Source organism: Mchenga conophoros, linkage group LG16, assembly GCF_057382185.1.
Source record: "Mchenga conophoros isolate Kocher_MC1m ecotype Shallow Benthic linkage group LG16, M_conophoros_male_GT1.1, whole genome shotgun sequence".
Classification (NCBI taxonomy): Eukaryota; Metazoa; Chordata; class Actinopteri; order Cichliformes; family Cichlidae; genus Mchenga; species Mchenga conophoros.
In genome coordinates, this window is record NC_140541.1 from 26,189,104 (window position 1) to 26,206,309 (window position 17,206).

Here is a 17,206-nt window from a genome sequence, read left to right on the forward strand (position 1 = left end):
GAACTGTAATAGTGAAATGCTAGAGCGGGAGTTGCAGGGGATGTAAAATAGAGTGTGATTATGTTGAAGTTTGGCTGCTCTAAAATTACAGCTTATAAGGAACATTGTGGCCTTTTCCAAGCATGAAAAATTACAATGTGCATGCTAATAGAAAAGCTAAAAGCACATCCACTGTAGGTCCCTTGAGATAAAATGATGGATTTGAAGGTTGTGCAGTGTTTGAATACAGGACTACACAATCTGGAATTGCTGTGAAGGGATACTATGGGAGGGGGTGTTAAGAAGCTGCTCTGTAGTGACTGTTTGCTATGTTGCATTGAAGAGTGTACTGGTGTCAGCTCATTGAGTTTCTTGCCTTGGTGGCTGTTAAGTCTTTTAATAAGACTCTCTGATTCATTTCCATGGCTGAACTTTTGCCTTACTACAGGTGAACTTGAGGCGTGTTCTGAGAAACAAACAGCTCAAGGATTCAGCACTCGAGCTGTTTGCTGGAGTTCTGTTTTACCAATCATACATTTGTATTCAGCTCAGGATTCAACAAGTCTGGTAACAGAGCTGCTTCACCAGTGCACCTGTAGGTCTTCCAACACAGCATTACACAGTATAATAAAAATTTCAAGCAGAATAAATGCAGTTAACATTGACTCTCTGATGGCCCTCTTTTATGTGGATCTGACAGCAATTTTCAGTCAGATCCACTTTCTCTAAATGCACCAATGCTATGCACCATAGTTACAATGGTCAGTGGGTGTTATTTACACTTCAATCTGCTCTTCTTTGATGTTTGGAATAATGTCGGCTCTTGACATCAGATTTCAATCATAGTGTCATGAAAGGACCGCTTTGGTCTGTGTTTTAAATAATGGGGCAATGGCAAAGAGGCAAGAGGAAACTGGGGACTCAAAACTGTGCCATCTGCAATGGGAATCAAACACATACCTTCAATAGGTCCATTTGAATCCACTTTAATCACTGAATGATCAACCCATATTGCGCTTTCCCGATAGTTACGTAACCATAACAAAAAGCCCACCAGTCTTTAGACTTAGGACTCTGGCCAAATTGGCAGGCTGAAAAAACGAGACGTCTATCAAGAAGTGGACACTTATTTCTCCTTGTTTCATTTCTTCTTTCTTATTAGGTCGTAAAAATGAGAAAATTCACATAAAAAATTCTTTGTATAGCACAATATCTGTGATTTTTAGTTTGAATGACGCTATCACTCCAGTGCATTTCCGTTCTTGAAAGAAAAACAGTCCAGGGAAGGTAAACAAACAAAGAAATCCTCCCCATCCAGAAATGTAATCAACACTGGGGAAGATCTTAGCTAGAAATGCACTAATAAAATTTGCTGAGGGGAGGATAAGTGCCATATATGGGCTGTCATTCATACAGAAGATATAATTCATGAATTACCAGTGTTACCGTGCACTCTATGTACCCGGCTTTGACAACAGATTATGTAAGTGCAGCATGAGCCAAGAAGTCTCAAATTCAAAACTGAGCACAAAAAGTCTGCAGGGACCCCTCAGTCTGACAGCGCTAGCCTGCAACAGGCAGCCTCAGCCATTCAGCTAACGAGGAAAGAGTGAAGAAGGATGCTGTCTGTCAAACTGCAGTGAAATAAGAACAAGTGATTTCAGGAAGAAAGAGATGGTGCAAACAAAGAAAGAGGCGGAGAGTTAAAAGAGCCAGGATAAGGAGTGTAAGTGCAGACGGAAGAGAAAGGTTAAAGTCAGTCCTAATCCCATTAATGCACGCCACTGCTGTGCTTCCACATGCTGCTTCAAAGTAATCACCACATGTGTATTTGAGTCATTCAGCTCACCAGTGCACAGTGTGGGTACCATTTAAATGATATGAGCACTTAATGAAAAAAAATTAATGGAGACCAATGTGCCATCTGTATAATGCTGCCATTGTCAGGTTGAGAGCCTTTATTTCCAACCAGATCTGACTCAGAACATGTAAAGGCCCCCAGGCAGTGTGGCATTGTGTGTGTGTGTGTGTGTGTGTGTGTGTGTGTGTGTGTGTGTGTGTGTGTGTGTGTGTGTGTGTGTGTGTTGGCTGTCATGTTGGTTTGTAGCTGGAAGGGTCTTCTAATACCATCTAAGTAGACATGTCTCTGTATCTGCTACTATTTATGTGGTAGCTGCACACAGAATTTCAAAAACTGTGTATATATGTCCATGCAGATGCACATCATTCAGAACTGTATGTGTATTAGACCAGAGCTTATATTTTTTTAAAAATTCAAATCTGGTCACAGAATGTGTGAGGCCGTTGGACATTTGTCACACATGGTGTTATCAATGTAAATGGTGCCAAACAGAGTAAAGGGAGAGTAGTGCTGCAACTGAATGCAGTTATTCAGGACGGGTCTACAGAGAGACTGAAGTGTGAGGAGCCCAGCTAATAGAATCAGGGAGAGATAGAAGACAAGGCTTTCTACAGAGAAACTGTGTGCCACAGACTACAGTTGTGTGCTCACATCACCACACTAGTTTTCAGTCATGGAAATAAATTAAATGCATTTATTCACAATGTCTGTATGTATATAGTGGATATTGTCACTTGGGTTTTGTATCAGCAATGAAAAAGGGGCTTTTTGTGAATGATCACCTGGCTCTGCAGTGTTTTCTTGTAAATTGCTTTGGCACATTGTTACTGTTTCGGTTCAGTCTTGCCAATCTCGGCAGCCACTTTGCAACTGTTGGCAGCTGTTTTCAACAATTAACTTAAGATAAATGCACTGTATGCCCATCATCAATTGGCAGACTAAGACAAATCAAAACTCAAAGGAAATTGGTGTTTGGACTTTGTTAAGTAACCTATAATATGGCTGTTTATGCAAATGTCACTCAATGTCTAACTGATGTGTAAACAGGAAAAATGCTGTTTGTCAGTTGCTATAAACAGATATCTTAACTTTTAATCTTAATATGTAAGGAAGGGACAAGGATTTTGGTATCAATAGCTTTCTGGTTTCATCTCATAACCCAGTATTTTAAGACTACATTTACAATGGAAATGTCTATATTTTGCAGTTAAACACTGAGAGTCAAACGAGTTGACCTGATGGACTCTTAGAAGACTAAGAGTTTGCATAAATATATGTGAAAAGGCAATGCACTGCAAATTCTCCATTTTGTGGATTGTTAGCGTGCATTGTGATATGTAGTCATACATCAGCTCATTTGGGACATTTGGGCAAAGACAAATGAATCCGTGAGGGATTGAAGAGGAATTTTAACGCTGTGGCTTAAAGTAGGTCTTGTGTTCAGCAGGAGAGAAAGAGAGAGAGAAGGAGCAAAGTAGTTGAAAGCAGCAGTAAGACAAATGATGCTGGAAAGAGAGATGGTGAAAGACAGAGAATGAGCTGTAATCTGATGAAAGCCTCTTTACTCCCCTGTCACCTCACCTTCAGGCCACAAGCGATGACCAAGGCTTACACAGAGATCAATGCTGAGGCCGCTAGCACACAGACACACCGAGACACCAAACACATACACATGCTTCAGACATGCGCACGCACACACTTAATGATTAACTTTACAGGGACTTTCTCTTTGTCGCCAAAGGGAGGAGGTCCCCACAACAGATTTATGTGCACACAACATAAGTAATATAAATGCACGCTCACTCCTAAGATCGCTTCACTTTAAATGCTGTAAGGCTGCCTGTGGTACACGTGCAAGGTCCAAAGTAGATAGATGGTATACTGGTTGGGTAGAAACCATGATATTACATCTAAAATGAAGAACGCATTTTGTTGCCTTTGTGTTTTAGGGGTTTATAGGTCACTCAGACATTTCAATAGACTTGTAGCTCAAAGGGAGAAAGCAGGAGTGTGAGGAGAATGCTTCACAGCTCACATACAGATCACTCTAATGCATTTAAACCTCAGCAACCAAATAATCCCAGCCAACACTGTTTTTTTTTTTTATTTCTGCGTGTACTTTAGAAAAAAAAAAACAATCAAATATAAAAAAAGGGGCAAAGGAAATGAATGAGAAAAGGGGAGATCTGGGTGAAGGCGAGGAAGATAAGCAAGCAATGAAAGCTATTTAAATCCTTGTTTTTGTTACAAAAAAGTTTAATAGTAAAATGATGCAACTCAAATTGGCATTGAAATAGCCTTGAGTTTTGTTTTCGCTAGAACAGAAGTAAATAGGAAATTGTGTCATTAATTTCTTCTAGCAATAACAATGCACTGTACCTTGTTATGACTGTTCTTTTAGAACAACATTTTACTTCCTGATTTGCCATATATACTATGGTAATGAGACATTTTTAAGCTTTGTAAATTGAATTTTTTTAGCTAAGCATGTTGTCCATGATGTAGTTTAAACGTAAATGGATTGATGGATGGAAATAAATTAGACCTCTCTGAGGTCCATATATATATATATATATAGGTATATACGGAGAGAGAGAGAGCTCGATCATCGATAAATATTCAGACATTTGAGCTGCAGTGGTTGTGATTTCTGTTAAGGAGTGAAATGAAGCAACAGCTCATGAGATCAGTTTTATATTTATTTATTTATTTATTAGTTTCAGGTTGGCCATTCTTGTATTTTGCTCGTTTGTGTTGTTGTGTTTGCACATCTCTGTTGCTTGTGGGGCTCGCACACAAGAATTTCACTCGCATGTGCTGTGCCAGTGTGCCTGCACATGTGATGTGACAATAAAAGTGATTTGATTTGATTTGATTTGATTTATCCCAGGCCACTCGTGGCCACTACGGATATGCCAGAGAAAGTCTTTGAAATTGAAATTCAGGTCTCACCAACTATCATCAACAACACACCAAATGTGGTGAAAACACACAAAGTGTCTGTCCTATGATAAAAGAATAAAAATAAAAGATTAGGTCAAATAATCTAATGACTATATTCAAGCACTGAACATGTCTAAAGGTTCAAAGAACTTCACACATTCACACGCACTTTGTACATACAATTTTAAATGGGCATGCATGTATGCATGAAATGTGTCCGTGGAGTGTTTTTGACTCTTTGACTCTGATTGTGGCTGGTTTTAGCCGCTTTTAGCTGCTGAGCCAAGTGCCTTTCTCTTTTCATTTTCCCTCTATACTCCCCCATTCCTTATCTATTAACTTTGGGCAACTTTTCTAACTGTTTTCTGTCGAAAATCAGGCAGATGTTGTGCGCATTGCCGATATGCAGATAGATGCAAGTGGCAGTAATGCTGGTGGGAGATAGTGTCATCTGATGTGCGGATTATGCTGTGTTATCAGTGGTCAAGTTAGCTGTTCCTAGCAGGCTACAGCAACCCTCAAGCCATTGAGAAATGTCCTGGTGATATCAAAGAGCAGCTCAGCACTTTGTCATTACCACTGTAGGAACTAGTGCAATTGGCACATCATTGTCATACCTTATAATCACAGTGTAACGCCCAGCTCTGCATGACAAAGGTCACCAACGCACACGTACTGCCTTTTCTTTAAAGACGGCGCTGACAAAGCTGTCACATTGCTGCTAACCTCCTTATTGAAATAAAGACCACTATGCTTTCATAATAGTTGAACAGCAATAATTTTACCTTTCATGTCAGAGGTGAGCTGAATAACAGTAATTTCAGTGTCTCTTTTTTTCCACAGCACTCTTTAATGAGAGCAGGTGTTAGACTGGAGCATAATGCTACATGTCTTTCACAAGCTAGCCAGATTCCTCGCACACATAGACACACACACACAAACGCACATACACACATGCACAGTAGTAGTCTTTTTGGTGACAGATGGACTAGATGGAAACAGTCATCCTGTCACATGCACACGAACGCTGTCCCTTTCTCTTTTCACTAAAAACAGAACAGAAGTGTGACAACGCAGATAAATAGTAACCATTACGTGGCTGTTTTCCTGAATCAAAATATCTTAAATAGTGGGACAGAAATATGAGATGAAAAGAAAAGCAGACAGCTTGAAAGTCTTACCTAGGTGTGTGCAAATATACAAATATTCACCCACATTAAAACCATTGACAAGTGGAGTGAATAACACTGTTACAGTGCAGCATTCTGCTGGGAAGCTTTCTTTCATGGCATTCATGTGGATAATATTTTTGACATTTGCCACCCACCTAAACACTGTTGCATTGTGGCAATGACAGCGTCTGATCCCTCCACCAGCACGACAGCCACAATGCAAAACCTGTTCAGGAACAACTCGAGGAACTCAGCAAAGAGCCTCAAGCACTGGTTCGGCTTCCGGACTCACAGATTTCAGTCGGATCACGTAATAACCGTGATCCATGGAGGCCCCACCCAACCAACCTACAGACTCAAATTATCCAACACCCCTTTGCCAGACACAACAGGACACCCATGGAGACCCTCTGTTTATTCCCTGATGGGTCAGAGATATTGTGATTGCATGAGGAAGACACAAAGAATTAAGCAGATGGTTTTTAATCAATTTACGTCAGCCTGTAAACAAAGATTGTTATGTTTTGAGACGTAATTAATGTACCCATGGCTCTATGAGCGATAGATCAAGAAGTGTTTCCTTTGAGTTCTCCAATATGCCAGTAAAACAACTATACCAGTTTAACCTTCAATAATAATGTAAAAGTCCATCAATATTTGACCTTATCAACATCTGAAATGTTCACCATCTACTTTCTCCACTGTCCAGTGATCCTCTGTAGTATCTTGTCAACCTCACCAGGGAGCAAGCTTGATATGTCAGTAATACCTCTAGTATTGTTAGGAAGGTTTACCGTAAACTAACCAGACTAAATCTTCATCCCGCTTTATCCTACTGAACTGCAGCTCACTGAGCGTCATTCCCATTTACTGTAACACACCTGCAGGTAAACCTTCTGAAACAAAAGGTTTGACTGCACAGGCGACACGCACAACATTAACCCGTCAGTAAATCAGGGTTACGGAGGACAATTATGCATGTAAACACTCACGCAGCAATGTTTCACATTTTAAAGGCACATTAAGTTTGGTTAGCTGTGATTTTTAGCACCAGAGTCATTAGAATCAAAATCAGAATACTTTATGATTCCCAGAGGAAATTATGTGGTCCAAAGAAGTTAACGTACCACATTAAATAATACAATATATCACAAAATAGCTGTAATATGTAAATATGCCCAACATATTATTACACAAAATAAATATGAAGTATAAAGTCGAAATTGAGGTGCCCCTCTTATCAAATCTACATTTTGCATTTGAAGATTTTTGCTGTCAAGCACAATACCAGTCGATGCACGTCTGAGCTGTAACACCAGAAAGCAACATTTTAAAAAATTTAACAGTATCATCACTTTACAGAAACAGGTTGTTCCTTTGTACTCTCGACAGCCTTTTTGCAACACACTGTCAAGAGTTTTCTAGAATTTTTTTTTTAAAGTGAACATTTTCACAGTGTGGTCTTTTTATTATGCAGAGTAATGACAGCAGTGGTTTTTTGGAGTTGAGTCAAAGATCTCAGAGGCAAATATTTTAAACCCTCGACAAATGAAACAAAAACTTGTCTGCCTGGATGTAAAAAGGGGCTGTTTTTCTAATATTAATGAGCATAATGCAAAACATATTTGCTCATTATTGTTTTGTAAATATACTTTGCATTTTGCCAGCGTGAATCCCTTATTCTCCATTCTTAACCATACATGTTGTTTGCTATATTTCCTCGGCATAGGCTGGATGTGTTGTTGGAAAGTCTAGATTTGTTTCTTTCTTCTTCTTTAAGTTATATCCACTGTTTTCCTTTTTAACACTGAAGTCTCCCATAAACACGTGATAATAGGATGAATTTCACAGTTGTTCCCGCCTCCAAACATATTCTTGTTCTTGAAATTCGGTGTGTGTGTGTGTGTCTGTGTGGCCTTGCTGTTTTATGTTGCGCTCTTTCTCTGTGTAATTTCCCCCCTCCCTCTCTCTTTCTCTGTCCGGCCTTTGCAATCTCCAACCCTGAAGAGCAGCGTGTCCTCGTTCTGGTGATGCTCCGTCGCCAGCGCTCAGTTAGGGGCCTCTGAAATATTCATGCCGACGCGCATATACACACAAAACTAGAAACACACACAGACACAAACTATTTCAAACCCTTCATCTTTTTCTCCCTGTCAGTTTGCCCATATCTACAGAAGATTAGAAAATATAATTTATCTAGCATCAGGTTTAGGGAGAAACAGCTTTACACTTGCAAACACTCACACACTCTCATGTCAGCGGCAGAGGCTGAAACAAACTATGCAATTCCTCTGAATTTCTACACAATACGGGTTTTACAATATTTACTGTACTTATATACTTTGTTTTTGTTTTTGACGTGATAATGTACAGGTGTGAAATATTTTTGCTTGAGATTTTTTATATAAAATGTGTCTTTTAAAGCGTGTATATTGTTTCTGCATCAAAGATCTTGAGAACAGAAAAGTCAACGCACTCACAGAAGTGAAGTCACACCTCACTGTAAAAAGCTTGCACAGTTTTGGGGCCAGAGATACAAGCTGGCATGTAGCAGAACAAATCATAAAACACTTATTACAGTGCCAGCAGTGTTCAGATTTGATCTGTGACCTTAGACTATCATCTCATTTGGAGGAAAGAGGAACAGTAGCAGAACTCCAGCAGGGAGCACATCAACAAGCAGAAAGGTTATTACGCTGCCAGCGGTTTTGATATGTGTCCTAACATTATTGGCCTGTTATTTTCAGTCTGACAGAGGAATGCAAGCAAGGATATAGTGGAGCAAATCATCATGTGTATTGTGTCAAGGGGTTCTCTGGTTTGATTTAGGGCTCCTTTTTTAAACAGAAGCTTTCTTTTAAGGTTAACAGCTAAACATTTAGATTGAGCTGGCTCTTATGTTTAACTGTCGTGCAATGTGAGTAACTTAGGTCACCACAAAGAAACAGATTTTTTTTAGACTGAACAAACATTTGTTTCTCCATGTTGTAATAAGAAAACCTGCGCATTAAAGTGTTGTGCAAAAAGTAATTATATTTTGCTACTAGGGAGAAACTTTCTTGTCATTTTAAAGTTGTCTTGAGCAAGAGTTCCCCAGGCTTTCTGTCAAAAGTCTCTCAAAGTTTATCTTTGGATATTGCTTTTTCACTAATTCTCAGTCAATTCGTGGACTTTTTTTTATATACCTCTGAGCACTGACCTTAGAAATCATTCAAGCAATAAAAAACGCACCTCAGTAAAGGGATGAACCTGTGTTTTGTCTACACAGAAAACTTAGCAAAGAATCTATTTTAAATTGTACCTTTAGACACCTTGTTACTAGCCGCCAGTTACCAAACCATAATTTGTTCCCATTTATTTTATTGAATGCCAAAGATAACACGATTTGACAGGCAGAAAATAGCATTTGTGCACCAACAAGATGATTCTGAAAGAGCTGTTAGCTGAAAACTTGGCAAAGCTTGGCACAGTGTGCCCTGGAAGGGAAACAGTGAGAGAAAATGCAAAAGTATGCCAAATTACACAAGATCCGCCGCCATAATGTGCTTGAATGAGCACATGTGAGGTACACTGAAGTAAAAAATGAACTCACTTAATGAACTCGGATAAAATCGATGTCACAGATCCTGTGTCTAAAAAGGTTTGTTTGGTTTCTCTCTAGACTTTACATGCAAAACCTCTCTGTGCAGTATTATGATCTGTCTGATCTATATCCTCATTTTTTATTGTTTTTCTCCATTATCCTAAAAAAATGAACACAATTCTAAGTGATACATAACATCTGCCACATGTGTCAGCTTTATTGCTGATGTATTAGGGCAACAACAACAGTTGCCTCGAGGAGCTTTATATTGTAAGGTAAAGACCCTACAATAATACAGAGAAACCCCATACTATTCTCTGTAGTAAACAAAAGCACTGGACAAACTCAGTTACATTGGCCTGAGGCTCAGGGTGAAAAGCTGAAGTCATAAGAATTTGTCCCATGGGTACACTGAATATCCAAGCAGTATTTTATATCCATTCATAATTATGGTTGTTGAAGTAGTTCCTGTGAACAGAGTGATCAATAGACAGGATATTACATCACCTCTCGATCTATGTCAGTACCAGAGGTAAACATGTTCTCATATGGAGCTTCAAGGAAATGGCTGTTGAGGCCATAATACACTCCTGTTGATCTAGCATTCGGTTCAGAGGATGTCCTACTATGTTGGTGAATTCTAAAGAGGAGCTGAATAGGGTCAAAGGTCGGGACTTTCTGTTGCCAGGAGCCTCAAAGAAACCATCACTGATTGGCTCTTAAAATGCACATTCCCTTGGAGACGAGCTCCCTGTCCCATTTGCGGGGTCCTTGTACCGCTGCTGGTTGTTATAGCAACAGACAGGACGTGACATTGTTGCATAATATGCTGTTTTTACTCTTCCCCGTTCTGACCTTATTGGTGGGCTATTTTCTAATCAACTATTTCTCTGCTGGTGCAGGGCAACAGGTCACCACTGACTGTTAATGGACTTAGTCATCACCCAGTGAAACAGACCTGAGGATGAAACTGGATGGTTGCTGGATGATTGCTGTTGTGTTAATGGAAGATTTATGTAATTTACCAGCCTGATATGACATTAAACATTAGAACAGTGCTTTGGATAAAAGGATGGTACTCAAACCCTACCATTTTCCTTCTGTGTGAGCTTAAATAATGTAAATAATCATTAGATGGAGACATTTTAGAACTCATTGGAATCCGACTAGTTGTGCGACAGTATCTCCCTGATGTCTCCTTGTGACTGTGGGGGTGTCAACAGTCCAGGCTTAGCATGCTTGTTAGCAACCAATGTGTATCTAAGCAACGCACCATGTCATCCAAGAATTTATGTGTCTTTGAGCAGCAAAGTACTTCATTTTTGTCTCCATCTGTAATATTGGATGCGTGCAAGGAGAAGAATTGAATTCCACACAGACCTGACAAACTAATCAGTTTTACTTTATCAGATTTTTGGCAAATGTGATAAAGAGCAAACAATCACCAAATGCACAAAAACAACAACGTTTTATGTAGTTCGAATTGTAGACAGGGTTCTGATTCAGAATAAGAAGTAAAGGACAGCTTTAGATTTCACTATGTTCTTATTCTTTTTGGCATTGCGGTAGAGTCCATTGTCATGAATACTCAGTTGGGTCTTCCTCCTGACTCAGAGAGCCTGTGGTGTAACTAAGCTGCAGCATTCACAATCTGTTTCACCACTGGAGTGGAGGCAATTATGAAGTGGAAGTCTTCCATTTGCTTCTCAGTTTTTTTGTTTGTTTGTTTTTTACCAACTCTGCACAGAATGTAAAACAGTACAGTTTTTCTTTTGGTTTGAAACTGAAGCTCAGGATGTCAAGATTTTTTTAACGATTTGTTAGAAAGGAATAGGGTAAATATTTCTCCTTTAGAATGAAAAGTCAAGATTAAGCTTTCCTAAACATTTCCTGTTTTGAATAATTTATAGGCTTGTGCAGCATTGGCAGTATTATACCCTTGCTTAATTCTTTCAAGTTTGCAATACTGAGCATGCATGTTATTACATTTTTACTTTTTTTTTACTTCAAATATTGGAATGTGGCCAACCAGATAACTTTCTAGAAACTTTTCCTTAACTTTATGAACCTCACCACCCTTTAGTTACTAAGTTTTACATTAATATTCCATTACAGTGCCAGTGTGTATATATGTATGAGCTTTACTGCTGATTTTTTCCTTTTCACTTGGCCCACCCCTTTCCTCCTTCCATCATAGTTATGCAGTCGCTTATTGAACAAGAACGTTGCTTTTTTCACTGCTGATGGTGTGTTCTTATTCTTGTTCTGTTCAATAAGACTACATGTCAGACTGACATCTGCTTACCACTGAATTCTTCCTGCTCTAGCGAGCCACAAGATGAAGGGCTAATATGCTCTTTATCTTATTTTCCCTGCAGGTGGTGAGACTTAATATTTACAAGTAACATTTAATCCAGATTGAAATTTTATTCCATTTTCATTTCTTGTGATGTCTTTTTTCTGTGTCACACTTCTTTCCTACAATACATAATGTCATAGCGTAAAACGTCGAAAAGCAAGCCGACTGTGCACTCCAGACGTGTTAAGATGCTAAACATCACCTTGTGCGTGCATGTAGTTGAGTCTGCTTGCCACAGTGCATCATCATCACCCGCTAATTTATTACTAAAGAGCACGGGCTTACTTTTCTGTGTAATCAGGCGTAATATGAATGTGTATCTGCCCAGGTTACATTTGCATACATGTGTGCATTCTTTTAAATATAAAGCCAGGAGAGGCAGAGCGTGTGCGAGTATGTCTTCCATGCTTGGATATGACAGGAGAGTTGAACTGAAGGATAACGCCTTAAAAAGGTGAAGGAACCAGAGTAACAGAACTTAAAATTTAGCATGCATCCCTAGGAGACTATAAAGAGAGCAGACTCCATTACACTGATGTGCACTGGTAGCAGAACTACTGAACTATACTGTACCTAGGACAATATAACACACAGTAAAATAATTTAAGTCTCCTCAGTTCCACCAGTACAGAGAATGTAGAACAAATAGTTCCCATTTGTACAGGATTTACATTTTAATGTATGACCGTGTATCGTTTTTAAGTCTTTTAGTAAGTCTGGGACTTCATTTGACAAAAAGCTTAAGATTTGCAGATTCTGACCAAGATGACATGAATTCACATATGGTCAGTGGACACAGCTGAAAAGCAATAATCTGTGTGAAGAACAGCTTTAGAAAGTGCCTGAATTGCTTTAGAAAGTGTTTGAACAGCTTGATAAACTACTGCAGCCGTTCTTCCGTGAAATAACGACAATGCACAGTAAAATAGTCCAATAATGCTTCCTTTAAACGTATCCACAGTTGAGTGTGTCTTAGTAGGCCTTAATTTGCGTCTCAGCTGGAAATGAAACCATTGGGGTTTGGTGCCTGAATAAGTGTGGAGCTCTATGTGGGTGTTTGGCTAATAGCGCGAGTCAATGATCCATGAATCTCACGCTTTACACTGCAATTGTATGTTTCTTTTTTCCTTTCTTTTCAAAATTGATTTGAAATGGACTTTTAGAAGATGCCTCAGTGCTACTTTTTATTTCTGAAACTGGAATGTTCTGTATGCTATTATGTCAGGCCAGAGTTTGACACTGTAATTGACTGACATTCCCCTCAGCTAACTTTGCTCAAAGTCTGTGAAACATAACTAACTTTGATCAGTTTATCACCTGAGAGCAGAAATGCTTCTAAAAAGACCAAAGTGGAAGTCATGCACATTTTAATCCTACAAAAGCCCGCAATCGCTTGAAGAAACATATAACAAAGGAGTTTCTGAACAGCGTGTGTTTGACACCAGATGGAGCTGATCTCCTTGTGTGTTTTTGTGGCACAAAGAAGATTCATTAAGAATGAAGTTATCAAGGAGACCGTGTTATCAGCGCTAGAATATGGTACATTATGCAAAGGCACATCTCCTAGAAAGCAAACTGTGAACTTAATAGCTTCTCATAACATAATATTAAGAGCATCCAATGCATCACCTACCCTGTGTATTTACAAATTAAAGTCAATTACACATAGCCACCCATCTTCTTCTGCTTATCCGCCTCGCCTATCCCAGCTATGACAGCAGGAGAGAAGGGGACGGCTCATCAGTCTGTAGCGGGGCTAACACAAATAGATAGACAGGCATGCATTCACACTCATATTCACATCTAGAGCCACTTTAGAATCACCAGTTAACCTAACCATGTTTTTGGACTTTGGGAGGGTCCCAGTACCCAGAAAGAACCCACACAGGCACAGGGAGAACATGCAGAATCCACACAGAAAGTATTAAAGGCCAAGGACCTTCTTCCTGTGAGGCAACAGTGATAACCACTATATACTATGTATAGTAATATACATAGTAATAACACTGATTTACTAGTACAATATAACCTTGCTTTTACATTAGTCATTGAACTTTGGATTTAGTTATCTATACTTAATTGTGCATTATTTTTTGTCTATGCTTTTCTATACATGCATATGAATTATGCTTATTTTTTATATATCTATTTATATGTGTTTATTACTTTATTTAATCAGGAGTAGTATCCTAATATTGTCATTATATTCTGGTTTCACTCAGTACAGTCACAACACAGGCTTTCTATTGTATTCTATTCTATTCTATTCTATTCTGTTCAACACTATATTGTTATACTGAAGTATGGACTTTGTGAATTATCAACTTGTTTTTCTATGTCAGAGAAATATATACCTAAATCTACAAAAATCTTTATTTTCATTAAATCATAAATTTGGTTACTTAAAATACTAATTTTAGATTTAGGTGTTACAGGATCGGTATATTCTTAACCTGGGTAAATGGTTTAAAAGCCCAGTAGAATATCTGAAAAAGTTACAACACAGAGTATTTGTTGAAAACAAGGAATATTTGTTCTTTTAGGTCATGTGAAATGTTCGCAGAATGAATGGTTTTAGAGAAGAGTTCATGTAATATTTCAGTGAGTGAACAGATCAGTGGCAGAGTGCAGGCACAAGCACTGATGTGAAATTATTAAGGGGTTTTTACATTAATCGTTTCGTAAACCTTAGCTCTGGCGTACAAATAAGAGGTCTACAAACAGCCTCTTACTTGTGTCGCAAATTTCCCACGCCATGCAAATTTATGCAAATTCATTCTGTTGTTTTTTTCCATGGCAACAACTTGAATATGTGTGTGTGTTGCATAGCTCCTGCAACTGGTCGAACTTTATACTGTACAGCCAAGTGAATGATAGTGGCTGAATTGCATTTTATCTGCAGCAGTACTCATGGTTGTGCTGAGATGTTTCTTTTTTCAGAAATATGGAGCATGCTTAGTGTATAGTCAGCACTCAGAGCTGAGTACTTAAAATGAACAATCAATAATAATTCTCTCTTTCTTTTCCTCATCCCTTCTCACTGTTGCCCTCTCTTTCCATCATTCTTTTTTTCTGTCCCGCCCTTAGACACGTCTCCGTGGGTGAGGCCCACTGATCCAGAAATTCCTTCAAACCCCCTCAATCCCTTCCCCCTACCCTCTTCTCTCCTTTAGACCCCGTCGCCTCCACTTTATCCACCATGACTTCCACAAGCCAGCTGTTTGGCTTGGCTGAGGTGGGGCTGAGGTGTGACCAGGAGATTGAGAGGAGATATGAGATTGTGCCCTCTGTGGTCTGCTCCATGTGCTGCCTCTTTGGAATCATCTATTGCTTCTTTGGTAAGTGATTAACTAAAAAGAAAGAAAGAAAGAAATCAACATTAATGAAAATTTTAATAGCAGTTTCTATCTTAAATATGAAGCACTTTGAACAGCCAATTATATTAGTTTATGGAAAAAGAGAGAAAAAAAGACAGCAAGGTTACAAATTGCTGGAAATGTCAAAGTAAACCTCCAATATTATAAAGATAGAATCATCTTAAAATGTATCCAAGATCAATATATGACTTTCTTTCATCCATTATGCTCTAATTCTAAGTTACCTCAAAGCAACTCTCTTGCATACAGACTAGAGCCCTTCTGTGTGGCCATCTGCCAGCAGCAGTAATAACAATGGAAACGTTGCGAGTCAATTTATTTTTATGTACAAACGCTGATTAAAAAATTGCTAAAGCATGGTGCCAAAACCCCATGAAATCCCTACTCATCATTTTCAGTTCATCCTGCTCTGCTGGTCTATGTATATTATTGATTTAAGGGCACTACAGTGTAGTTCTCTTGTTTCTGACTCTGTGAGTCAATATTGAGTTCTCATACAGCAGCAAAGACTACTGTGACTTTAGTGGGTGTGTGTTTTTGCTTCACTTTGGTGAATGAGTTGCACTAAAACATGGTGAACACACAGCGTGGACTGAGCTCAAGTAAAATCCAGATATTAAAGCGATCGCGATCAGACTAAAACATGCTGTCATTCCGCTTCTTATTCTAAGTCATGTTTCTTTTTCTTTTAACTAAAAGTTGTAGGAATACTGATTTTTTTTTAAACTTGCACAAAGTTTTGCAATTAATAAAAAGTGCCGTGCCAAAAAGGCAGCAGACCTCCTGTTGTGTGTTTTTTTTAATCTCCTCTGTGTCTTCAAATGTCTGGACTCATACTGTATGCACAGGTCCATTCATTAAAGAACGAAGTCCTTATTGAGGCTTAGTTTTGTGCTCAGAGAGAGAGAGACTGCATTTTATTGGATCATAAGTGAGGGGTCACTCTAATTAGTTTGGATGCAAAGTCATTACAGGAATGTGTAATCAATAAATAATCAGGGTAAAGCGATCTCCCTGTTTATCTAAAGGAATGATTAATGTGAGAAATACTCACTTGCAGCTATTTTTTTCATTTAAGTGCCGGAAATTTTCATCTTCTCTGCTTTCTGCAAGTTAATGATAGTTTGGCACGGCCTGTAGGAATGAATACACATAAGATCAAATGCATAGCCTATGTTAGATTATAATATTATTTTATGCCATGTTATACCCCTAATTAAAGATTGTGAATTATTATGTAGTTTTAGTTTGCATTATTCTCCTGAATCAGAAGAAGCTGATAACTATTGCATTAGTTAAACTGATTTGCATTACATTAAACTGCTGACTTGTTGTGAATGAATGATATTGTTTTATGATGCATTATACTGCTGAGTTATAAGAAATCTAATTTGTCTGAGTAGAAGAGAACAGAGTGTGCTGGAGTTTTCTGCCCTATTTCAGCAGGAGCAGATAAACAGGGAGCCAAGGTCGTAGCTTAGGCGCTGTGTGAGAGAAAGCATGTGAATGTTTAGGCTTTGTATGATAAGGTGGAGGCACCAGAGGCTATAAAAGTTTGAGCAATGCTCCACCATTTTGAGATTTTGAGGCTGTCTGCATCAGTGTCCATCTCCCACGTGTGTGATCATTAAATCATCGTTTGACTCAACCCGACCGGACCAGTGTTGTTATTGTGGTTTTTCTCTTGTCTCCATCCCCAATATTTTGAACCTTAACACCTACTAAACTGGGATTTTTCTGTACTTTCTGTACCCGAGAAGACACTTTTCTTATGCATTTATTGATATTGATGTGATGTGATATCCATCAACCTTTCCACAATGATTTCTTTCTTCCATAGGAGAGGTGATCTTACTTTTGCATACAGTGTTTTGTGTACAGACAAATGAAATCACACAACACAATAAAGGAGTAATTCCTCAAATTCACAGG

The 17,206-nt window shown here is 38.7% G+C and overlaps 1 protein-coding gene across 1 annotated transcript in view; it reads left to right on the top strand.

The window, feature by feature from the left end:
* The window catches only part of tmem198aa (transmembrane protein 198aa), a 41,390-nt gene that overhangs the window by 1,581 nt on the left and 22,603 nt on the right, over nt 1–17,206 (top strand). Inside the window, exon 2 of the mRNA XM_085249411.1 lies at nt 14,985–15,235. Coding sequence (XP_085105537.1) covers nt 15,097–15,235 — 139 coding nt within the window. The 5' untranslated portion in view covers nt 14,985–15,096. The remainder of the gene's footprint in view (nt 1–14,984; nt 15,236–17,206) is intronic.